The following is a 25,346-nucleotide window of genomic DNA, read 5'->3' on the forward strand; positions in this document are numbered from 1 at the left end:
GAAGCAAAGAGGAGGAGGTGTCAACTAGCTGGAGGTTGGGTGCGGGTAAGAGGATGACTGAATTCCCCTCCTATTGTATGTGAGGTTTCAACTCTAGATTTAAAGAGGTTTATTGGGGAAACGTAACCCTTATTTCCATTTCAAGGAGAGCTCTACTATAAAACTTAATGTAACCTGAATTAAGTCAAAGTAGATCCAGCTCAGTTACCCATAGTAGTTTCTGCAGTAGTAAAAGATAAAACTTAACTGCTGATTTTTGTTGCTGTGATTGAATACACACTAGGAGCAGGTCAGTGGACTAAGAAGGAGGCACTACTACAGTCACTCTTCTGACCATAACTGTACTTCAAGTAGAACCTGATGGTAAAGAGGGCCAGCCTGAAGGAGTTCATACCCAGTGGCTTTGATGCTTATACGGTAGTCAATCCCCTCCGTTTCCCATGCCTGTGGTCTCATGTTTCTGCTTCATACGAATTTCAAGTGGGAAAAAAAAGAACTAATTTTTTTTCTATTTTTTCAAAAAGTGCCTAATGAAAAGTCAGTCCAAGACTTAACATCTGTTTAACAGTACAGCAGATCTTTAAAAATAATTACATTGTATAGTTTATATCTCATTTAGGGTTTTTACAACAAGCTGTTTGGATAAAGTGCAAAAGAAAAATAAACTCTGTATTTATACATTTTTTCCAGTGAAGTTTCTACTACATATTTGCAAATGTCACTGGTGCGAATGGCTAAATATTTACAGTAAAAACAGTCAGTTCTGTGCCATTTCTTGCTATTTAAGATCCATGTCTGGTTTCTTATCTCTCCAGTTCTGCTTCCAGTATTTCTCCCCATGTATCAGCATCCATGGGATACATGCTTTTTTCTGGTAAGCCACAGCGTGAGTGAATGTTGCTATATTTTCCACTTAGCCATTCATGCTTCACTTTGCTCTTCCAGTAGTTTCTCAGTAGAGTGACCTGATACAGGGTAAACAGTTAAAAAGCCTTGAAAAACTTGAATAAACTAAGCAGAAGCCAATGTAAACGTTGGGAGAACTAAAGTTTTACACCAGAAGAAGCATCTACATTATAACACATTTGGGTGTCTGGGCCCTCAATGCAATACATAGGTGTACAAATGCCCTCTAGTGGACCAGGGCTTTAACTTCACATTTTTCAGAGTAACATGAGGATCATTCTCACTTCTCAAATCTTCTGCCTCTCATCCCCACCCTTTCAAGCTAAATCCCTACCCTAAAGTAAATTTTTTTTTAAATCTTTCTATTTCTCTTCCCTATTCTGCAGGCCCCAAAATAATAGAAACTCTCTTGTGTGCTCTAGCAATAGGGTGGTTGGGTTCCTCTGTTGGGATGTTCCCTGCTCATGAAGGGAGGTACTAACTTATTGACTTTTTGACACATGTAGCTTGTTACCTCAACCCTGGACATTAGGAGGCAGAAGTAGCTGTCTGGGAGAAGGATCTAGGGCAGAGAAGGCCTATGGGAGGAGACATGGAAATGGCCATATAACTGGAGAAAGTCTGGACTAGGATTTGTGATGTTTGCTTTGTTAATGAAGCCAGATGCCAGGAAGGTGTTGAGTTTGGATTTCAGTGTGTCTACTATCTTCAGAGCAGCATGAGTACTCCATCTGCTCACAGCCTTGCCTCCTTGTGAGCTCTTGCCTCATACTGAACTACTAAAACACTTCCTCAGAGAGGAAATGAGTCTAAAACTGTGTAACTCTGAGTTCCACTGACCAGTGATCTATGCAGAGGTAGACTTAAAGCCCCAAAAGAGGTGGCTGTACTTTCTTTCAAACTAGTGCTGGTTGAGGGTGGTGGTTGCAATGTCTGAATCCATTCCCTCTCTGAGCTGCTAAGTCCTGCAGGCTGGATTCTATAAGTATGATGCTATAGCTGTCATAAGAATGGTCATACTGGGTTAGACCAGTGGTCCATCTAGCCCAGTACCCTGTCTTCTGATAGTGGCCAATGCCAGGTGCTTCAGAGGGAATGAACAAAACAGGTAATCATCAAGTGATCCATCCCGTCACCCATTCCAGGTTTCTGGCAAACAAAGGCTAGGGAAACTTCAGAGCATGGTTTTGAATCCCTGCCCATCCTGGCTAATAGGTCCATCAATGGCTATCCTCCATGAACATAGCTAGTTCTTTTTGAACGCTGTTATAGTCTTGGCCTTCACAATATCCTCTGGTAAAGAGTTCCACAGGTTGACTGTGTGTGGTGTGAAGAAATACTTCCTTTTGTTTGTTTTAAATTTGCTGCCTATTAATTTCATTTGGTGACCCTGAGTTCTTGTGTTAGAGTAAATAACACCTTCTCCTATTTTATTTACTTTCTCCACACCAGTCATGATTTTCTAGACCTCTATCATAACCTTAGTAGTCTCTTTTCCAAGCTGAAAAATCCATTTTATTAATCTCTCCTCATATGGAAGCTGTTCCATACTTCTAATCATGTTTGATGCTCTTTTCTGTACTTTTCCCAATTCCAATATATCTTTTTTGAGATGGGATGACATATCTGCACGTAGTATTCAAAATGTGGGCATACCATGGATTTATACAGAGGCAATATGATATTTTCTGTCTTATTATCTATCCCCTTTCTTGAGTGGTAACAGCTAATTTAGATCCCATCATTTTACATGTATAGTTGGGATTGTTTTCCAATGTGCATTACTTTGCATTTATCTACATTGAATTTCATCTGCCATTTTGTTGCCAAGTCACCTAGTTTTGTGAGATCCTTTTGTAGCTCTTTGCAGTCTGCCTGGGACTTAACTATCTTGCGTAGTTTTGTATCATCTACAAATTTTGCCACCTCACTGTTTAACATATTCATAAATGAGCTGGAAAAAGGGGTAAACAGCACTGGTCCCAGTACAGACCCTTGGGGGACACCACTATTTACCTCTCTCCATTCTGAAAACTGACCATTTATTCCTACCCTTTGTTTCCTATCTTGTAACCAGTTACCGATCCAGGAGAGGACCTTCTTATCCCATGAGTAGGGCCCTACCAAATTCATGGCCATGAAAAACGCATCACAGACCGTGAAAGCTGGTCTCCCCTGTGAAATCTGGTCTTTTGTGTGCTTGTACCCTATACTATACAGATTTCATGTGGGAGACCAACATTTCTCAAATTGGGGGGGTCACAAGGTTATTTTAAGGAGTCTGTGGTATTGCCACCCTTACTTCTGTGCTGCCTTCAGAGCTGGGCGGCTGGAGAGTGGCAGCTGTTGGCCAGGTGCCCAGCTCCGAAGCCAGTGCCCTGCCAGCAGCAGTGCAGAAGTAAGGGTGGCAATACCATACCATACCACCCTTACTTCTGCATTGCTTCCTTCAGAGCTGGATGGCTGGAGAGAGGCAGCTACTGACTGATGTGCCAGCTCTGCAGGCAGCAGCGCAGAAGTAAGGATGGCAATACCATACCATGTCATCCTTACTTCTGTGCTGCTGCAGACAGCAGCTCTGCCTTCAGAGCTGGGCTCCCGACCAGCAGCCACCACTCTCCAGCTGCTCAGCTCTGAAGGCAGAGCCGCTGCCAGCACCAGTACAGAAGTAAGGGTAGCAGTACAGCAACCACCCTACAATAAACTTGCAACCCCCTACAACTTCTTTTTGGGTCAGGACCCCATCAATTACAACACTGTGAAATTTCAGATTTAAATAGCTGAAATCATGAAATTTACGATTTAAAAAATCCTATAATCGTGAAATTGACCAAAATGGATAGTGAATTTGGTAGGACCCTACCCATGAGAACTTACTTTGCTCAAGAGCCTTTGATGAGGAACCTTGTCAAAGACTTTCTGAAGATCTCAGTATACTATATCCACTGGATCACCCTTGTCCACATGCTTGTTGATGGCCTCAAAGAATTCTAGTAGATTGCTGAGGCATGATTTCCCTTAACACTTTTTGTAGACTCTTCCTTCACAAATCATGTGTCTGATCATTCTTTTCTTTACGATAGTTTCAACCAATTTGCCTGGTACTGAAGTTAGGCTTACTGACTCCTAATTACCAGGATCGCCTCTGGAGCCCTTTTTCAAAAATTAGGATCACATTAGCTGTCCTCCAGTCATCTGGTATAGAAGCTGATTTAAATGATAAGTTTAGTAGTTCTGTAACTTCATATTTTAGTTCCTTCTGAACTCTTGGGTGAATACCATCTGGTCCTGGTGACTTATTACTGTTTATTAATTTGTTCCAAAACCTCCTCTAATGACACCTCAGTCTGGGACATTCCTCAGATTTGTCACCTAAAAAGAATGGCTAAGGTTTGGGAACTTGGCCCCACTGGTTGTTTAGCAGGCTTCCTGCTTCTGATGTACTTAAAAATGTTTTTGTTATTACTCTGAGTCTTTCATTGGCTGTTCTTCAAATTCTTTTTTGGCCTTCCTAATTATATTTTAACACTTAAGTTGCCAGAGTTCATGCTTTCTCTATTCCTCAATAGGATTTCACTCAACATGTTCAGCTCCTCCTCACTGTTTTGAGTAGCAGCTGCAATGGTGCTGGGTAAGGGGGTTCTAAAGCAGCTGGTTCTTTGACCCCTAGCTGTATCTGGCTTAAGAGGCGTGTAGGGGCAAAAACTTCTCTAGATCAGCAGATTCCAGGCACCCCTTCTCTCCCAGCAGGAGTATTCCACTGAAGTAAAATTATGGGGAACATGTATGTAAAACTGTGTCCCTTTCGCAATGTGTTCCATTCCAGAGCTGGACTGATCATTTCTCAGGGACCAGGTAGTTCACTGTCTCTATGGTACTCTTATTTTTTGGCATCTCTGCACAGACTGCCAGTTGTGATGGTGTTTGTGATACTATTTCACTACGGCCTGGTCTACACTACAGAGTTAGGTTGATGCAAGGTGGCGTATTATGACCTAATTATGTCAGTGTCTACATTAGAATGCTGCTTCTGATGAAGGAAGTCACCTGCTACGCGGACATAACTCCATCTCCATGAGAGGTGTAGCGCTTATGTTGATGCAGTTAGACAGTGATTAACTGACATAGCCTGTTGGCTTTCAGCCCCAAGTGGGGGTTGTCAGCTGGAGTCCTTCTACTCTCTGGTGGGGATAGCCTGAGCTGTCAGTTGTGGGTGCTTGCTCGCAGCTGGGGCCCCCATGCCCTGGCACTGACAGCTGGGTGAGCCCTGCACCCCACTGACAGCTTGGGCTGCTAGGCTCCAGATCTGTGTCCTATAATGCCCCACTTCAGTTGGTGGAAGCACTCCTGGTGAGGACGCGCACTGCCGACCGAAGGAGTAAGTGTGGCTGTGAACTACCACTTTTAATTACTGTGGAGGCTGTACTTCGACTTAAGTCAACTTAATTTTGTAGTGTAAACAAGCCCTGAGATCTCACAGGCTGTAGCTATTAGATGGTAACAACTTTGAATTGCTCTTGACCTTGGATGAATCAGAAATACTGATCAGGAGAGAACCTCACATATCTTAATTCTCATCCTGAAAGCTACCCAGTTTCCCAAAGCTAGACAGTCCATGTTCTTAAATTTACCTTCCATGAATATCCATTTCCTCGATCACAGTCTATCTCTCGCTGACAGACAGCTCTTACAGTTAAACAGTGATGTTTCCACAAATGGTCACTGTTCTCAATTGCACGATTCCAGCTCTTGCAGGTCATTGCAGCTTTGCATAAACTCTGAATATCCAGTTCACTGAAAATTTTAAAACTGACTTCTGGAGGCAGCAGCTCTACAAAGTCCTCCCGATTTTCCTCTTTTTTCTTGGCTGGAGGAAGGATGGTCAGTTCTTTACACGAAGCAAGTGCCTGTTTGTTCTTCTTTGAGGCTTTCTGCATAATTTAAGGCCTCAATACATCCACCATGAGTAACCCTGGGGGTGAGGAAGTACAGTGGTCACTAAACAGCCTCACATGTAGCTGGTTGCATGCCCTGATCGCTGATCTCAATTACAGAATACATGGAGTTAACTTTCACCAAGTTAACGCTAATTTTGAAGGTTATGTTAAAGTGCCTCCTGTATTAAACAGCATGCTATGCCTCGTGCCCTGGCTGGCCCAGCCCTCTAGGGTGACCAGATGTCCCAATTTTATAGGGACAGTCCCGATATTTGGGGCTTTTTCTTATACAGGCTCTTATTACCCCCCACACGCTGTCCTGATTTTTCACACTTTCTATCTTGTCACCCTACAGCCCTCAAACAGTGCAGGATGGGTCACCAGTGACCCTCGTGTTTGCCCAGCCCTCGGCAATCACTCCACCCTTGTACGGTGCCCTGTGCTAAGGCTAGGCTAGCCCAGCCTCCAGGCGTTAGGCAAGAGATAGACGGTGCCCTGTGCCCAGTCCCCAGGCAAGAGATAGACGGTGCCCTGCTTGTGCTCAACCATCAGGCGCCCGAGCCCGCTGCCGAGCCCGGCCCCGCCTCGGAGCTCGCCTGGCCAAGCCGTGGCTGGAGCCCGCTCTCATCCCCCAGCCGCCCGCGGCGAAGGCAGGTGGAGGGAAATTCCAGCCCGGCAGGCCGCCCCCTACCTGGCCCCGCGCTGCTGCCCCCAAGGTGACGGTTTAAACGTCTCCCCCATTCGAACGTGTTTGTTTACACCGCCGCCCACTGGCTTCCCGAGGCAATGCGCATGCGGCGGGGGCTGTTGAGGTAGGGCACGCCGGGATTTGTAGTTTCCCCGCGGCGACGCGCAAGCGCGGCCGGGCGGGTAGGGTGTGCGTTGGAAACTACCGTTTCCGGGATGGCCGGCCGAGCGGTGGGCGGTGGTGCGGGGATTTAAACACAAACAGCGGCAGCCTGCCCCGCCTCCTAGCACGGAGGGAAACGGAAGGGAGAGGAACCTCCCTGCGTGGCGCGAGTTTCCGGAGGGGCCAGCGGGGCCTGGTCCCTGTCCGCAGGCGGAGAGCCCCCCAGCGACGCCCATGCCGGGGTTCGAGCTAGCGCCCGCGGACGGGGGCTGCCCGGTGGCGCTGCAGCCCGGCCAGACAGTGCTGGGAAGAGGCCCCCTGCTGGGAGTAAGTCTGGCTCCTCGGCAGGGGGGTGGGGGGCTCCCTGACCCCGCTGCCGCCCCCAGCCCAGTGCCAGCGAGCCCAGGAGCCGCCTCGGGGGAGGCCTGGCGCGGGCCTGCCCCTAGCCCCAGGCCGGGCCGGGCGCTGGGCACCCCGCAAGTTCCACTTGGGGCTGGAAGGGACCATGGGCCTCGGGCAGAGCTAAGGCTCTCCGACTTCATCCACAGCCTTGCGGGGGGACCTCTGGCCCCGGGAACCAAATGAAGATGGGGGTGACTAAGGAATAACAGGGTCAGGAGTGACGGTCACAGGTTCAGAACTAGGGCTCTAGCGGGGGACACCGAGCAGAGAACCCCGGACAGTGCCCACTGCGCCTCAAACCTGTTTAGGGAGCCAGCGGGTGCTGCCCAAAGGAACTCTGCCCGGATGCGGGAGACTAGGGAGAGCAGAAATAGGCCCTGCAGTTGCAGAGCACTCCCTCATCTAACATCCTCCTCCTGGTGTTGTAGAGGCTACTTTGGCCAGGGCAAGGAGGAGGTTGATGAGGCGGGCTCGTGACTTGGTGGGGCCATGGACAGGGTGTGCAAATATAAACCGGTGTGGGGAAAAGTGCAGCCAGGACCTCAGCAGGAGGTTCTGGAGGAGCTGCAAGAGGGGCTGCAACCTGATGCATTCGAGATAAGCATGCACCAGGTTCTCCCTCATACCACAAAAGGGGCGGGTGTCAGGGACGGGGGTGAACTGTGCCAGGTACATGCCCGTGCTCACGGCTCCATAGATGAGCCACTAACCAATATCCCCGTCAGGCCATGGGACCAGGGTGGAATAGAGGCTGGCCCCCCCCCCCATACGGAGGAAGGTGGAATCAGAGCCCTCCAGCTTCTTTCAAGTGTTTCTCCATAATCTGGAGTGATAGGAAACTTGTGTTAACAAAAACAGAGATTCTCCTTTAACGTGACTCTAGGAGCTGGGGCTTTAAGAGAAATTCTAAACATTATGAGACTAACAAATCGTATGGGTTGGCGACGCTGACTTATTTCCTGTTTGCATAAACATCACTTTCCCGATTCTCTCCCAAATCAGAGGAAATTAGGGGTTGAACAGGGGAGAGGGGATAGCATCAGTCTCCCAAACTTTCTGCCAACACAAACTAAGTTCTGCTCTGAGACATCAAAGCAAGACTTCACTTACAGGAAACTTGAATAATAACACAATATTGTCTCGTGCTCTTGTGTGCTTTCATCAACCGTGAAATAACTAATAATGTTAACATATCCTTAACAGTAGCCTTCAGAGTTCCCAACCCATTGAAATGTATAGGGACAATGAACATTTTTCTCAGAGCTCTTTTTTCAGACTTGTGCCAATTTCACTGCATCCATTACATTTAATAATGTGAGAAGTGTAATCTTTGCAGCCATATGGGCAAAAGTCCCCTCCTTTTTTATTTTATTTATTTATTTTTTGAGTGAAATCTTAAGATTTAGAGCAGTGGTTCCCAAATTTTTTATGAAGGTGACTCACCAATTGCATTTTCTCTCCTTCTTTGTGTGTGTGCGCGATCCACCCAGGGTCCAAATGTGCATGTTTGTGGGGCCCACTTCATAGGCTGGTGATGTTCTCCACTGCCTCTCTGCTCCACTGAGGGGGCATTGACCACCTGCAGCAGTACCTTCTGCCCTGACACTTCAACCTTAATCCCAGCCCAGTGCAGCGGGGAGGCCCTGGCCCGGGAGGAAGTTGGAGAGCAAACCTGCCTCACAGTCACCTAGCAGCAGTGGTTCCAGTCTTACAGGGCAGGGCCTGGCTCGCTGCTCTGGGTGTTGTGACCTGGCGCACTGGGTCTCAGCACCACTCGGGTTTGTCCTGATGGCTGAGTGAAACCTGAGTGGGGATGTGACCTGTGTGCCAGGTCACAATGCCCGGAGTGAGGAGGCAGGCTCACCCCTGTGGGGCAGGAGCTGCTACTGCTAGTGAGAGCAGGACAGGCTCACTTTTCAAGCCTGCCACTCCTTCCTGTGGCTTCCTCTCTGCACTGGGCCTGCAACCCACCATTCAGGAAACACTGCTTTAGAGGACAAGATGGCATCCTCCAGAAAAATCACCTCTTCTCCTGAAGCACTGTGTACAAATTTAAAGTGAAACAATTTTCTCAATAGTAACTTCAGGTATACTTGTAACAATAGGTTGGTAATAACATTTCAGAAAGATGTGACTTAAGTTGGCAGTGTCTCTTCCAACAAAACTTTTTTTGCAGATAGTTTCGAGGTATGTCTACACTATTGGTGCTACAGTGACAGCTGTACAGCTTTAGCACCATAGCATAGACCCTTCCTATATCTAGGAAAGGGATTTTTCCATTGGTGTAGGTATTCCACATCCCTGAGCGGCAGTAGCTAGGCCAGCAGAAGAATTCTTAACTTGGAATTCTTAAGGTTGGCTTAACTATGGCACTCAAGGGTGTGAATTTCTTACACCCCTGAGCGATGTAGTTATGTCAGTCTAAATGTTCAGTGTAGACCAAGGCTTGCACTCACTTCACTCAGCCATATCAACGCTTAGTGCCTAATTGCTATGGTATCTTTCTCTAGTTGGCAAATGTGGCTGCATTCACCAAAAGCTTATATACGAGTCTGTTAAGTAGTTTTAGATTTGGGGGAGAGAGTTCAAGATAATCTAATACAAATGGTGTTAGTATTTTTAAACTCATTTAAAACAGTAGGATACATTTTTGCCCTTAGTTACACCCTGTACAAACCAGTGGATTTAACTAGGGGCAGAATTTGATCAGCTGTTTTCTGTGTTTAATTTACTCTTCAGTAATGCTAGTGCCCACAGTCAGAATAGTGTGCATGAGAAAAGTGAGATTGACTAGAAAAGCTTGTGAAACTCATCAGTGTGGATTCATTATACTAGATGTGGAATGCAAAAACGAAACTGTATATGTAGTAATTAGTTGTAATAAGTTGGTAATTTTCACTCCATGCATCTGAAGAAGTGAGTTTTTTACCCACGAAAGCTTATGCCCAAATAAATCTGTTAGTCTTTAAGGTGCCACTTGACTCCTTGTTGTTTTTGTGGATACAGACTAACAGTTACCCCCTGATACTTGTATAAGTAGTGGAAAATAAATACAACTTTCAGTGTTCTACACATTCTAATATACTAAATTACTTAACATTCCATCTTTTTTTCCAGCTCTTAGGTAGACACATGTCTGCATAATCCCAGCCCAGAGGGCTAAGCACCATATTAAATACCCGGATTAATATATCCCATTTATGCTGTTAAAGAATCCATCTGCTGTAGTTTGTAGTGGTAGGAAAGGTGTAGTGAGGGGAGGGAGCCAGTCTTTTTAAAAGAAATTCTTCTGGTTGCATTCAAATTGGGCCCTTTTCACATTTAGATATCCTTTATTGCCTAGGGTTTTTGCACTAAGCCATTATTTTGTGTTTGTCCCTTTGACTGATCTTCCTCTGAAGAGGGCAGGTACATTTTTCCAATTGGCATGATGGCTCATTCACAGTCAGCATAATTAGCATTACATTAAAAACAACAAGCTGTCCTGTTCTAGGCTTCTCTCTAGTAATATAGCTATATAATAAATAAATGGAACTTCCTGAAGTACGTATTCAGATTGTCCAACTCTGCTGCCCAAGCTTCAAAGTTTTCCTGGAGAAAATCAAGCACTTGTAGCAATATTAATGAATAGTAAATGAAACGCTGTGAGTGGAACAGGTAGACAGATCAGCACGGGGTCAAATAGTTATGAAAGTGTGTGTGTGTGAGGGGCATAAGCAATCTGACTGGTTTAAAAGCTACATAGTCTTCATATGCATAGACTGGAAGCCTTTTCAGCTAGTCAGATTATTCCAGGGTGGATTTGATTTAAATCAAATTGATTTAAATCATGATTTAAATCACTAGTCAGGAAAACTCGATTTAATCATGGATTTCTACATAAAAGGGCATTCTTGTTGGTTGTTATAACCTTAATACATATTCTTCACAACTCAGAGATAGATGTAGGTTTCATTTTTAGAAGGTACACGCTATACATTTTTTAAGTGATTTATTTGGAAAACTTTTCAGATGAGTTTTACAGCTATATCAGAAAATGAATGATTGGTTATTTCATTTACCAAAGGTAATTGAAGTAGATATTTATGAAGTCATTGGGAGGTGAACTATCTCCAATTCAACAGGTTCATCATTAATATTTGGCGGATTTTCTTGCCATGCTGTATTAGGAGGAGAACATCACCAGACAGACATTGAAATTGTTTTATTTAACTAAAACAACGTTATGTATTCTGGATTTTTTTCTTCAACAGCAAACATATAATATTTTAACAAAACAAGCATATGATTTTTTGAATTTAGTTAAACATTCAAGTTTTTTAAAATCAGGTTTGTTTTTGTTAAAATTGTTTTTAACTAAAATAGTTAAATATTTAAAAACAAAAAAACAACAATTAAATTGACTCTGTCAGCCAGGTCAACATGAGAAACTTAAAATATTGGCTTCTGCAGCTAACTCAGTCATCTTCACCTTCATTTTCCTCTTTGTTCATAATCTGGAAATGAAAAACAAGCTTTCCTGCTTTTTCAGGTCCCAAACGATTTCTCAGTTTGGAATGAATTAGTCCAAAGGAAGAAAATATTCTTTCTACACCGGCAGAAGAAGCTACTGCTGTTAAAAGTGAGATTATCACTTCAACAGTCTCTGAATCCAAGAGCTTAAGTGACTTCCACCAGTTCACTGGTGTAACTTTCTTTAAAACATATCAGCAAACATATTTCTTGAATGGTTCTTATTCCCAAACCGGGTCTCTTTTACAGCTTGCTGACATTATAGGTTTTCCTTTCTAGTGAGAGAATGGTATGGTAGATCTCAAATCAGTGAAGGCTCTCTCAGAAAGACTTCAAGACTTCTGGAATATGCTGCTCAAACAGTTTCACTTTTGTTTCTACTGCCTGTCCCTCCCTTCTCACATTTATCTCCAGACTTCTTCTCCTTGTCCAGATCTATTCCTCCCCCAACAATCTTCTATTCATTGAACTTTTTGAAACTTTGCACTTTTGGAGAGAGGTAAGGGATTGACTCTGTATACACACATTTGCAGAGGGACGATAGGGTTGAGGTCTGTTATTTCTGACCTCTATATACACCTCTACTCTGATATAACGCTGTCCTCAGGAGCCAAAAAATCTTACCGTGTTATAGGTGAAATCGCATTATATCGAACTTGCTTTGATCTGCTGGAGTGTGCAGCCCCACCCCCCTGGAGCGCTGCTTTACTGCGTTATATCCGAATTCATGTTATATCAGGGTAGAGGTGCATTATTTATTTATTTATTTTAAAAACATTTTTTGCTGTTAATAAGCATATTATCTCTGAAGATACAAATCCACAGTTTGAGAACTGCAAAACTAAGCATCTCTGATGGTATCTTCTAGACTGAGCACTGAGTCCCATTGGGTAGATAGAAAGATTAACCTGAATAATCTATACAGAAGCCCCTGGAACCGCATAAGATTGGATCCCTAATCCATGAATTATTGGAACTCATTTACAAAACTTTTCTTAAACATTACATGAATATATTGTCTCATACTCTAGAATTAGAATTTATAATCCCTATTCCATGATGAGATATTTTTGAGCTATAATGTATCTTAATTAAAACTATCTTTAGATAGGATTTTTCCTCAAAAAGCATTTTATCAAAAAAATCTGATTTAAATAAAATTCTGTTTTTTATTGTTTTTTTAAAATCATTAATTTTTATCCACTCTGGATTATTCTCATTTAAGTTACTTTCTGCTATTAGATGGCCATTTGTTGTTTCTCATGTATACCTGGGTTCACTTTTGTATTTGTATTTTAAGAGCATATATAATGTAGTTTTAAGATGAGTTCGTGGTTGGTTCAAAGAGTTGTGCACAGGGAAATGTTGCTTCTTCATGGGCTGTATTTCAGAAATTGGACCACTAGGCTGTTTCTGATCTGTGCTGTTGAATTATATTTGACTTTAGTTTAACTGAGGCATTTTTTCATTTTGTAATGTTTTATGGCTTGAATGTATTCCTTATTAATACATAGAATACCTGCTAGCTGACTTCTAATATACACCGCTACCTTGATATAACGTGACCCGATATAACATGAATTTGGATATAACGCGGTAAAACAGTGCTCCGGGGTGGGGGGCGGGGCTGCGCAGTCCAGTGGATCCAAGCAAGTTCAATATAATGCGGTTTCACCTATAACGCAGTAAGATTTTTTGGCTCCCGAGGACAGCGTTATATCGAGGTAGAGGTGTATTTTACTTTGTCAGCATTTGCTTTAATGAGAGCTGCTTTAGTTGCTTGTCTGCATGCTTAATTGCTTTTCAAAGGCTAAGCTGGTAGCTAAAGAATGGAGGAGGACCGCTTCATGAGGCTCCCAGACTTGCTGTTGTAATATGTTAGACTTAACTGCTCTACGATCTTCGGATTTCTGAAGAGCTGAGGATGTCAGTTGAGGAAGGCTTTACTTGGGGGAGGCTGCTGATAAGATCTTTGCAGGCAATGCTTCCCCTATTTAATGTGGGGATGTGTGAAAGATTTGTTTGGATCACTTTCTCTGGCACTGGAAATGTCAGTGGATATGAGCAGGCCATTGGCAGTGGGAACACTTCTTCCCATATTAACTACATTGTCCTTCTGTGGAAAGAGATGAAATCATGTCCACTATGTCGAAACCTCATTTGTAGAACTGGAGTAGGGCTGAAAAAATGTAAGACACCTACTAGCAAGAGACCAGTAGGAAAGATGAGCAGTGGTGGGGAAGTTTGAGAGATCCAAAGGCAACACACTGAGAATTCCAGCCCTCACACCCAACTGTTGGTAGAGGGGCTGGTGCTGGGATTCTTATCAGTGGACTTGACTCAGATCATGCTCCAGTTTTCGTATTGGTTTCTGCCTAGTGGGTGTTTGAAAATCGAAAGCCATACCAGCAGCCTCTGGCTGATAAAAAGAAAGAACTCTCTCTCAGCTTGCTCTCTCAGAACCTCCTGATTGCTGCAGAGCCATGCTGGCTTGGGTGCCTTTGTTGCTTTACCCCGCCTTCAGTCTCCTGGCAGCAATCAAAGTGGTGCTGGGAAGGATCTATAGATTGAGGTGGATCTCTGTTACTCTCTCCAAGCTTCTGTGTTCTGTTTTATTCTAATGCTTACATCTGCTGGTGTTCATAGCTTTCTAAAACAGCAGAATGTAACTGATCTATCAGTTGTTTGCAGATGAAGAGCTCTGTGTAGCTTGAAAGCTTGTTTCTCTTACCAACAGAAGTTTGTCCAATAAAAGATATTCCCTCATCCACCTTGTCACTGTTATCCGTTTAATTGACCACACGTTCTTAACAGCAGGAGTGAAACCACTCTGAGTCCTTTTGATTTCTCTCTGTCACCTGGCAAAACTAAGAGCAGCAGAGATATGAGAACAGTATCTTCTAACTCAATGTAGTTCCTTTATCTCTATCTATGAACATTGTGTCAGTGTTGGCGAAAACCATGGAAGCTGCAGACCCCAGCTCAGATAATAGCCACTACTAATAGAAGTGGAAAGGGGAAGTGCCCCACAATGACTATCCCAAATATCAATGCAAGTCCCATGATCACATGTGCTTGGCTTCCTCACTGACATGTAGCAGACATACACTGGGACCTCCCCCCCCACACTCTGTTATGATGGTGATGTAGTCTGCTACCATCTTTGTTCATGGAGTGTGTTGGTTCTTATTCACTTACCTCAGATTGGCATGTAGAATGCTTGGCAGTCTGGCAGAATCATGGATGCTTATGTGCTACTGCACACCTTCCAAGCACTGACCTTGAGGTTATTGTGTGTACAAGGGTCTATGGCCATTAGCCATTAATTAGGATCCTGTGGTATCATGGGCTTGTTCTTGCCACAATAGCAGCTTGATGGATTATTTTACTAGTTAATTATCTTGTTCTAAAATTGGACTTTGATTCCTAACAAGGATAGTAAATTTTGTTGTTCCTGGCCAACAACAGTACTCATTCTTATTGTCATGGGGTTTCTAGTGACTTGGACCTAATAGGGTGTTCTCAGTAATCATACAGCACTTTGTTTCTTACAACACTGCTATATATACACCATACACATGCTTACTGTATTCTCTCTCTGGCTTGGAACATTTCACACAACATGCCACCTCTTAATTTATGCTGCTTTTGCCATTAAGGGTGTGAATTTCTCCTGGACTAGTACCTATTCCCCTTCTCCCATCTATGACACTCCCTTTATGTCCAGATTCAGTGGGCTCTAAACTGTTTCATCTTCCTTCTTAAGATAATACGTTAGGACCCTGTCCTGAAGTAGCACATTTATGCTTATCCTGTGCAAGCTTTGTTTCTTTCCCTAGCTTTGCTCTTGCAGCACTTGTTTAATATTTTGCATGCAATGTTTGTTTGTAGTAAGTGCCTACAATGAGAGAAAAAGTCTAATTTTTTCAATTGAATTTTTACTGGTCAACTTTAACATGTTTTACCTTCAGTAATCTTTCAGATGTATTTTCTTGTCTAATAATCTCATATAGAGCGACTGTGTTTTCTCTTATGAACTTATTTGGTTAAGTGAAGTAACATAGTTCCTCACTAGAGGTCACAACATACACTTGTAATTCTGGTAGCAGTTTTCTGCCAGTTTGAATACACATCTTTAAACCTAATAAACATTGAGAGAAATGAATTATAGTTTCCTACAAAGATGTAATTGGATCTTTTTGCTGTCTTGAATGTCACACTTAAAGGAAATGTGTGAACAGGAAAAACTTTCCTTGCAAATAGCAGCAGGTTTCTAGTTAACCCATCAATATTAGTTTTGCTGCATATACAGAAGAGAGAGCTCTCTCACTGTAATAAATAATATTAAAACAAATGACTCTGGCAAAATCTCATTAGAGCTCCAAACTTCTCCAAATGAAAAAACAGGAGAATTAGCATCTGTTACACTGGATTAAAAATTATCTCAATTTTTTAAAACTGCGTGTTCCTCACAAAATGTTCTTGTAATGCCAGTTCTTAGGAAATAATAACTTTTTTCCTGAGTTTTGTAAGCCTCCGGGTACTGTCTCTACTTCAGTTTTTGTGTCAGTGTTTCTAGGATTAACTGTTTGTCTGCTGTGGTGGTGGAATTTACTGGAGTTACCCTGAAACTTTCTTTATAGAAAACATGAATTCCTGCTCTCTGTATGCTAGTAGCTTTGAGACAAGCACAGCACTCTATAACATTTCAAGACACATTACTGTCTCTTCTAAGAAGTACTGTCAGACCTTGAAAAGTCATGAGATTTTGACAAATGGTAAATTCTGGGGTTTTTTGCTTGCCTTTGGATATTTGAGCTGGCAGGGCTCATATTCTCAAGCTTTTCTCCACACTGAGGCTAGAAAGTTAATTTCTGTATTTAAAATAGTATAACTTCAGGCACCCAGTTCTGAAAATCTTGATCTTAATGTTTTAATCTAGTTCTAATACAGAATTTTTCTTTATTTTTTTAAACTAATTGTGTTATGTGGAACTACTTACAGGGCATCAGAAACCTACAGCCTGCATGAACTGTACTCAATGAGACCTTGTAATCTGCTTATTGGTTTATCTTGATTTGATTTTTGTTTGCTTGTTTGCTATAATGATTCGAGATATGAGTGCCATAATTTGCTCTTATCTCAACTGCCTGTCTTTTTTTCAGATTACAGATAAGAGAGTATCCCGAAAACATGCCACATTGGAAGTGGTGGGTGACCAGCTTCGCATCAAACCGGTAACTTGACTTTTTTGTATCAGAGGGGTAGCCGTGTTAGTCTGAATCTGTAAAAAGCAACAGAGGGTCCTGTGGCACCTTTAAGACTAACAAGTACTGGGAGCATAAGCTTTCGTGGGTAAGAACCTCACTTCTTCAGATGCAAGTCTCTGTTGCTTTTGACTTTTTTGTTGATTCTGTAACAGTCAAACTACACCAGAAGAAAGCTACTTTGATATTAGATACAAATGGATCTAAGTAATTCTTAATGAAAAGCTATGTTAGAAGTAGAAATTGATCAGGAATGTCTGAAAATAAAGCTACTGAATTAAAGTGGTGACCCATAGAATCAACACTGCTTTTTCTAAAAGGTGATCGTGGAGTGAAACTGGCATTCTCCAAGGATGGGAACATGCTTTACAAACATCAGTATACTCATTATACCTGTCCGGTTATATCCCAGTTTTTTCGAGACTGTGAATTGCCTCAGTTCACAGAGGAAAAATAAAGGGATGGTAGAGTAATGAACAAGAGCCAGTTCACCTGACACCTCACCCCCACTCCCCATTATGTACAGACCACCCCTTTTTTCATTGGCATATCTGTATTCTGCCATCAGATGATTTCCAATAATTTGCTTTTATTTTTATCTGTTACAACAGTGTAGCACTGGATATACCTAAGAAATATAGAACATAATTATGGAAATGCTGATTGTGACTCCATAGTTAGTTCAGTTTTTCACTTAAAGCAGGGATAAATCCTCCTTTGTATGAAAAATAGGGTATCCTCACTAAGTTTACAGCACTTACTGTGTACAGAATGAATTTTCTGAAAATTTGTAAGAAAATCTGATAATTTGTTGAAGTGAAAATTAAATTGAGTCCTTTCAGAAAATTCGCTTTTATCAGTCTTTTCTTTTGACCTGAATGATCTTAATGGAATAATGCAGATTCTTAAGAACATAAAGTTAAGAATGGCCATACTGGATCAGACATGTGGTCCATCTAGTTCAATATCCTGTCTTCTCACATTGGCTGGTGCCAGATACTTTAGAGCAGGGGTCGGCAACCTTTCAGAAGGGGTGTGCCGAGTCTTCATTTATTCACTCTCATTTAAGGTTTCGCGTGCCAGTAATACATTTTAACGTTTTTAGAAGGTCTCTTTCTATAAGTCTATATTATATAACTAAACTATTGTTGTATGTAAAGTAAATAAGGTTTTTAAAATGTTTAAGAAGCTTCATTTAAAATTAAATTAAAATGCGGAGCCCCCCGGACCAGTGGCCAGGACCCGGGCAGTGTGAGTGCCACTGAAAATCAGCTCGCGTGCCGCCTTTGGCACGCGTGCCATAGGTTGCCTACCCCTGCTTTAGAGGGTATGAACAGAACAGGGTAGTTCATTGACTGATCCATCCCGTCCCAGTGTCTGGCAGTCAGAGGTTTAGGGACACCCAGAGCATGGGATTGAGTCCTTGACCATCTTGGCTAATAGCTATTGATGGAAATATCCTCTGTAAAGTTATCTAACTCTTTTTTGAACCCAGTTATACTTCTGTCCGTCACAGTATCCCCAGCAACAAGTTACACAGGCTGACTCTGTTGTCTGAAGAAGTACTTCCTTTTATGTGTTTTGAACCTGCTGCCTGTTAATTTTATTGGGTGACCCCTGGATCGTATGTTATGTGAAGGGGTCAATAACACTTCCTTATTCACTTTCTCCATGCCATTAATGATTTTATAGTCCTGTCAGATCCTCCCTCAGTCATCTCTTTTCCAAGACGAACAATCCCAATCTTTTTAATCTCTTCTCATATGGAAGCTATTCCATACCCTTATCATTTTTGTTGCTCTTTTCTGTACTTTTTCCAATTCTAGTAGATCTTTTTGAGCTGGGGCGAACAGAACTGCATGCAGTATTCAAGGTGTGGGCGTACCATGGATTTATATAGTGGCATTATGATATATTCTGTCTTGTTATTTATCCCTTTCCTACTAGTTTCTAAAATTCTGTTAGCTTTTTTGACTGTTGCTGCTTATTGAGCGGATGTTTTCAGAGAACTATACATGATGACTCCAAGATCTTTCTTGCGTGGTAACAGCTAATTTAGACCTTATCATTTTGTGTGTATAGTTGGGTTTGTGTTTTCCAATGTGCATTACTTCACATTTATCAAAACTGAATTTCATCTGTCATTTTGTTATCCAGTCATGCAGTTTTGTGAGATCCCTTTGTAACGCTTCACAGTCAGCTTTGGACTTAACTATGTTGAGTAGTTTTGGATTGTCTGCAAACTTTGCCACCTCACTTTTGCCCTTTTCCAGATCATTTATGAATATGTTGAACAGCGCTGGTTCCAGTACAGATCCTTGGAGGACCCTGTTCTTTACCTCTCTCAACTGTGAAAACGGATCATTTATTGCTATCCTTTGTTTCCTATCTTTTAACCAGTTACTGATCCATGGAGAGGACCTTCCCTCTTATCCTATGACTGCTTAGTTTGCATAGGAGTCTTTGGTGAGGGACCTTGTCAAAGGCTTTCTAGAAGTTCAAGTACATTATATTCACTGGATCGCCCTTGTCCACATGTTTGACTCCCACTTCTAATAGATTGGTGCGGTGTGATTTCCCTTTACAAAAGCCATGTTGACTCTTCCCAAACATATCGTATTAATCTGTGTGTGTGATAATTTTGTTCTTTATTATAATTTCAACCGATTTGCCTGGTATGGAAGTTAGGCTTACTGGCTTGTAATTGCCAGGATCGCCTCTGGAGTCATCTGGTACAGAGGCTGATTTAAGCCTCCTTCAGGACTTGCTGCTCCAACAAGCAGTCATTAATGGTGCTGAGAAATTTTACTTCTGCCTCCTGTCCTGAGGTGACATGTTCCCAGTCAACATGGGGATAGGTGAAATCCCTCATTATTGTTGGGTTTTCTGTTTCTGTAGCCTCTCTAATCTCCCTGAGTATTTCACAATCACTGTCCCCATCCTGTGCAGGGAGTCGGTAGTGTAATCCTACTGCTATACTCTTTTTATCAAGCATGTAATTTTGATTCATGTAAAATTTTTACTACATTTTACTTCTGTTTTCTTTCATGTATAGTGTCACTCCCCTACCAGCGCAACCTACTCTGTCATTCCTATATATTGTGTACTCTGGTATTACCGTGTTCCATTGATTATCGTCATTCCACCAAGTTTCTGTGATGTTTATTTTATCAATATCCTCATTTAATGCCAGGCTCTCAAGTTCACCCATCTTAATATTTAGACTTCTTGCATTTGTATACAACCAGGTGTCAATATTTATTTGTTTGCCTTCAGGTGATCTAACTTTTTTTTTTTTTTTTAAATGTGACTGTTTTGGTTCCTTCCTGTACTTTTTATCAACTTCTATCCTCTTTTCTTTACTAGGATATAGAGCGGGGATTGGCAGCCTTTGCCCTGTGGCCTGCCAAGGAAAGTCGCTGGCGGGCCGGGACGGTTTGTTTACCTGCCGCGTCCGCAGGTTCGGCCGATCGCAGCTCCCACTGGCCGCGGTTCACCGTCCCTGGCCAATGGGGGCTGCGGGAAGGGCAGCCAGCACATCCCTCTGCCTGTGCCGCTTCCCGCAGCCACCATTGGCCTGGGATGGCGAACCGCGGCCAGTGGGAGCTGCGATTGGCCGAACCTGCAGATGCTGCAGGTAAACAAACCATCCTGGCCCACCAGCAGATTTCCCTGGCGGGCCGCTTGCCAAAGGTTGCCGATCCCTGATATAGAGTATCCCCTTTAAACTTTCCAGATGGCTAAATTTAATTGAAATATAGCATAGACTTTATTTGAAGAAACGGGTTGTGATTAATCTAAGTTATTAACAATTATACGTAATTGCTGTAAATATAGACTAGTGATGGGCTCAGGGCAACAGTGTTGGTAACTTTTAAGTGGGGCCATTGTGACAGAAGTAACTCAGCCAATCACCATTTTTCCTTTATGCAATTTGCATACAGCTGTTCTGTTGGTTGTAATGACTCCATGGTATGAGGGAGACAGGGCATGTTTCAAGAGTTCAGTAGATGATTACTTGGCCCTGTGCTCTTTGAAGATTCTGTGGCTATATAATAGCTTGGACATGAGTGCTTAAAAGGCTCCTCATGGCCTCATTAGGCAATGCTGCTGGAGGTACTGAGACTGGAACATGGAGGAAACCTCAAAGCACAGAGACAGTGGTTCCTGGGCTGTCTCTGTCCATGCTTCACATAGTGCTAGTTTCACTAATGGAGCCCTCTAAATTAAGAAGTCAATTCCAATTAAGGAACAGATTCACTAATATGTGTCAGCTGCTTTGTGCTGCTCTTGCATTGCTAGGCAGCTGTAAACATAATGTAACTGTGGCTGCTTTTGCTTTGATGTGCTGGTGATTCTGCTCTTAAAAGGTAAAATAATAACAAAAGTTGATACTAGATATCAAATCATTAGAAGCGTTGCTTGGTAGCATTGTCTTTGGATTTCTTGTTCAGTGTTAGTGTGTGAAGTGTTAGCAATTTAAATTAAGGAAACTCCCAGATAAAAAACCCTAAATAAATATGGAGTTAAGGTTGAATGTATGTATCAGTAATTTAAGGGTAAAAAAGCAAAAGCAAAGGGATGTTGTAATTATCCCCAATTCCAAGCATTATAAGCGCAGGAAATTGGAAGTTAAGGTTAAATTTAAAAGAAATCTGAATATATTAAAGTAAGAACTGTAACACTGCCCTACCACAAGGGAGGGGAGGGGGGATTTAAATTTTTTTCATGTCTTTATTCTTATCTGCGACCACAAAAACTAAAATGGTGTCATCATAATCATATGATTATTACATGATGTTGCTACAGGGCAGAGTTAAGGTTGTTTGAGTGCCTTAATTGTGTATTTCTTAAAATAATCCAAGCATATTAAGGTAACTTTGATTCTGGGTTTATAATGCTTGGCTTTGGGATAATTACAACATCCTTGTAATGTTTTCTATCTTTAAATTATTGATACTTAGTTTCAACCTTACATAATTTTTTGTTTGGGAAAATAAATGATACCAACTAATTCATCCCATTTCTTAAAATAAGATGTAATTACTTTTCATTGTCATTATCCTCTAGCTCACTGGTTTTATTTATAGAGTTTAATTTTTGTCTGTTGTACTGTTGAACCATGCTCTGGCTACTTTTATTTATTTTTGGAATGACAATTTTATTAAGTCCCCTTTAAAAATGACACCAGGTTTGTGTTTTTCAGTTAGGTTCATATAACATATGAAAAGAATTCTGTATAGAATTCTTGCTGAATTACAATAAATTAACTATAATTACAAAACAATTATCTTAGCTATCTTAATATGGGAGTTCCATTGGATTTATTGGCAAATAGGTAAACTAGCAAATCTTTTGTTGCTTAGTGTGGTAACTAGTCAAAAGGGGAAAAATGAATTACCATGGTCATAGTGTTTCCTAAGAGCATCTATTTATCAGGAAAAGAAAATGGCTGGCCAAGTTCTAATGAATATTTTTCTGCCTGGATGGTTGCTAATAAATTACTTATTGATTGCTACAATAAGTATTATATAATAAAGTGCTCCAGCCACTTTATTTTCAAGAAAGTTCTTAAATTTCCTACACTCAAACATAATTTATATTCCAGGTAAAGCTGCAAGCTTCAGTTCTTTCAGATTCATAAACATATCGCTGGATAAAGTAGATCTTGTTAACCAAATGATAGCAGAATGGGGACCTTTAGGATCCTCCAGTGGAATCAGCCTTTATGGCCATTAGCCCACAGACGCGCCAGACATCTGTGACAAAGTCTTCAGCCTCCATGGTTGCAGTCTCAAGTGTCACTCTCTCTTCTTCTCCTTGGTAGTAGCTGCGTAGTAGTAGTAGTAGTAGACATCCTTCAGTCTCGAGAGACCATGGGTATCACCCCTGAGAGGTAAAGAGTTTACTCAGTTGGTTTTATGGTAGCTGTAGCTGTGGCTGAAGAGACCCACTCAAGAGAGATCATCTCTGCCACATCTATCACATTTAAAGGTGATGTTTCAACCCTTTGGGCTCTGCCTCCTGCAAGCTCTTTTCTCCTCAGCAAAGCTTGACTACTTCCTCTTGTAACTCTGGAGACCTTTTTTAAGCTCTTGTTTCCAAAGGCTGTGGTCTTGAGTGTGATCTTCCCAGTTGTCCACATCAATGTCCATTTCTTTGAGGTCTTGCTTGCATACATCCTTGAAATGCAATTTTGGGCGTCCTTTGGGTCTTTTTCCAGATGCCAAGTTGCTGTAGAGGATGTCCTTTGGCATTTGCCCATCATTCATTTGGCACACGTGCCCAAGCCACCGGAGGCATCTCTGTTTGAGGACTGTTTGCATGCTGGGAATACTGGCTTGCTTGAGCACCTCAGTGTTGGTGACTCTGTCCCTCCAGGAGATTCCAAAAATTCGACGAAGGCAACGCATGTGAAAGTTGTTGAGCCTCTTTTCCTGATGAGAATATAAGGTTCGTGTCTCACTCCCATACAAAAGTGTGCTGATAACATATGCACACACATCTCTTTGTGTGTTTTGTCAGTTTGTTGTTTTGCCAGTGTAGACGTTGTTGTGGCAGGTTTTCCAATGCGGATGTTGAATTCTGTTTCAAGTGAAAGGTTGACTGCGATAGTGGACCCCAGGTATGTGCATCACTTCAAGTTCATAGTTGTTGATCTTGCTTCCTCAACTCCTTGGAACATTATGCTCCTCTTTTTTAGGCTTAGGGGTAAGCCCAATGTCTTGGCAGGCTTTGGAAAAACTGTCCATAAGGTTTGGAGATGAGCTCTGTGGGTTGTCTCTGCTGCGTCATGAGCAAATAGGAGGTTGGATAAGGGCCTCCAGAGTCTTGGGTTTAGATCTGAGTCTTGCAAGATTGAACAGCTTTCCATCAGATCTTGTGTGCAAGTAGATTCCCTCAGTTGAGGAACCAAGAGCTATTTTAGTAGTAAGGAGAAGATCACAAACAGAGTTGTGGCAAGTACACAGCCTTGCTTAATTCTGCTACGAATCTGGAAGGCCTCAGAGACTGAGCTGTTGTATTTAACTATGCCATCCATGTTTTCAAGGAAGAATTGAATCATGCTTATAAGCTTGGGGGGACATCCAGTCTTTTCTAGAAGTGCAAATAGTCCACTTTTACTGACAAGGTCAAAAGCCTTTGTGAGATCATCAAAGGCTATGTAAAGGGGCTTTTTTTTTTTTGTTCTCTGCATTTCTCTTGTAGTTGTCTCAGTGAGAGGATTGTCACATGACAGGGAGTTACCTTACAAGTGGAGAACCAATGTTGAAGGCCAATTCAGTCAGGGTGGATGTGGTCCACTCCCAATAATTGATGAGGAGATGTCAATACCAAGAGAGAGGAAATTGCTTTTGTAGTGAGCCAGCCACTCCCAGTCCCTATTCAAGCCCAAATTGATGGTGTTAAGTTTGCAAATGAATTGTAGCTCTGCAGTTTCTCTTTGAAGTCTGTTTTTGAAGTTTTTTTGTTGAAGAATGGCTACTTTTAAATCTGTTATAGAATGTCCAGGGAGATTGAAGTATTCTCCTACTGTCTTTTGTATGTTACCATTCCTGATGTCCGATTTGTGTCCATTTATCCTTTTACATAGAGACTGTCCGGTTTGGCCAATGTACATAGCAGAAGGGCATTGCTGGCACATGATGGCATATATTATATTAGTAGATGTACAGGTGAATGAGTGGTTGGGTCCCATGATGGTGTTGCTAGAGTAGATATGGGGACAGAGAAGGCAACGGGATTTGTTACAGGGATTGGTTCCTGGGTTAGTGTTTCTGTTGTGTGGTGTGTAGTTGCTGGTGAATATTTGCTTCAGGTTGGGGGGGCTGTCTTTAAGCGAGGATTGGCCTGCCTCCCAAGGCCTGTGAGAGTGGGGGATCGTTTTCCAGGATAGTAAGTTGACGATGCACCGGAGAGGTTTTAGCTGAGGGCTGTACGTGATGGCCAGTGGTGTTCTGTTATTTTCCTTGTTGGGCTTGTCCTCTAGTAGGTGACTTGTGGGTTCCCGTCTCGCTCTGTCAATCTGATTCCTCACTTCCCCAGGTAGGTATTGTAGTTTTAAGAATGCTTGATAGAGATCATGTAGGTGTTTGTGTCTGTCTGAGGGATTAGAGCAAATGCGGTTGTATCTTAGGGCTTGGCTGTAAACAATGGATCGTGTGATGTGTCCAGGATGGAAGCTGGAGGCATGTAGGTACATCTAGCGGTCAATAGGTTTCCGGTATAGGGTGGTGTTTATGTGACCATCACTTGTTTGCACTGTAGTGTCCAGGAAGTGGATCTCTTGGATCTCTTGTGTGGACTGGTCCAGGCTGAGGTTGATGGTGGGGTGGAAATTGTTGAAATCCAGGTGGAATTCTTCAAGGGCCTCCTTCCCATGGGTCCATATGATGAAGATGTCATCAATATAGCATAAGTCGAGGAGGGGCACTAGGGGATGAGAGCTGAGGAAGCGTTGTTCTAATTCAG

General features: G+C 42.4%; 2 protein-coding genes across 2 annotated transcripts in view; one reads left to right on the top strand and one right to left on the bottom strand.

Annotated features, from left to right (window-relative positions):
* Window positions 1-656: 656 nt before the first annotated feature.
* FBXO48 (F-box protein 48) lies at window positions 657-6,610 on the bottom strand. Its single transcript, XM_024205515.1, has 3 exons — window positions 6,535-6,610; window positions 5,538-5,878; window positions 657-965 (listed from the first exon to the last, which is right to left on the bottom strand). The coding sequence occupies exons 2-3, from the start codon at window positions 5,841-5,843 to the stop codon at window positions 804-806; spliced, it is 468 nt and encodes a 155-aa protein (XP_024061283.1). The 5' UTR covers window positions 5,844-5,878; window positions 6,535-6,610; the 3' UTR covers window positions 657-803.
* Window positions 6,611-6,830: 220 nt separating this feature from the next.
* APLF (aprataxin and PNKP like factor) overlaps window positions 6,831-25,346 on the top strand; it is a 97,846-nt gene continuing 79,330 nt past the window's right edge. The window contains exons 1-2 of the mRNA XM_026653143.1: window positions 6,831-7,020; window positions 16,773-16,844. Coding sequence (XP_026508928.1) covers window positions 6,928-7,020; window positions 16,773-16,844 — 165 coding nt within the window. The 5' untranslated portion in view covers window positions 6,831-6,927. The remainder of the gene's footprint in view (window positions 7,021-16,772; window positions 16,845-25,346) is intronic.

The sequence above is a fragment of the Terrapene carolina genome, unplaced genomic scaffold (assembly GCF_002925995.2).
Source record: "Terrapene carolina triunguis isolate 2854851 unplaced genomic scaffold, T_m_triunguis-2.0 Scaffold132, whole genome shotgun sequence".
Taxonomy (NCBI): Eukaryota; Metazoa; Chordata; order Testudines; family Emydidae; genus Terrapene; species Terrapene triunguis.

What these genes read in the sequence shown, in the direction of transcription:
- FBXO48 (XM_024205515.1), bottom strand. Translation starts at nt 5,843, where the DNA reads ATGCAGAAAGCCTCAAAGAAGAACAAACAGGCACTTGCTTCGTGTAAA. An exon ending in GAAATGGATATTCATGGAAG is followed by an intron (nt 966 to 5,537) that starts GTAAATTTAAGA and finishes ACCCTGTATCAG; the next exon opens with GTCACTCTACTGAGAAACTA.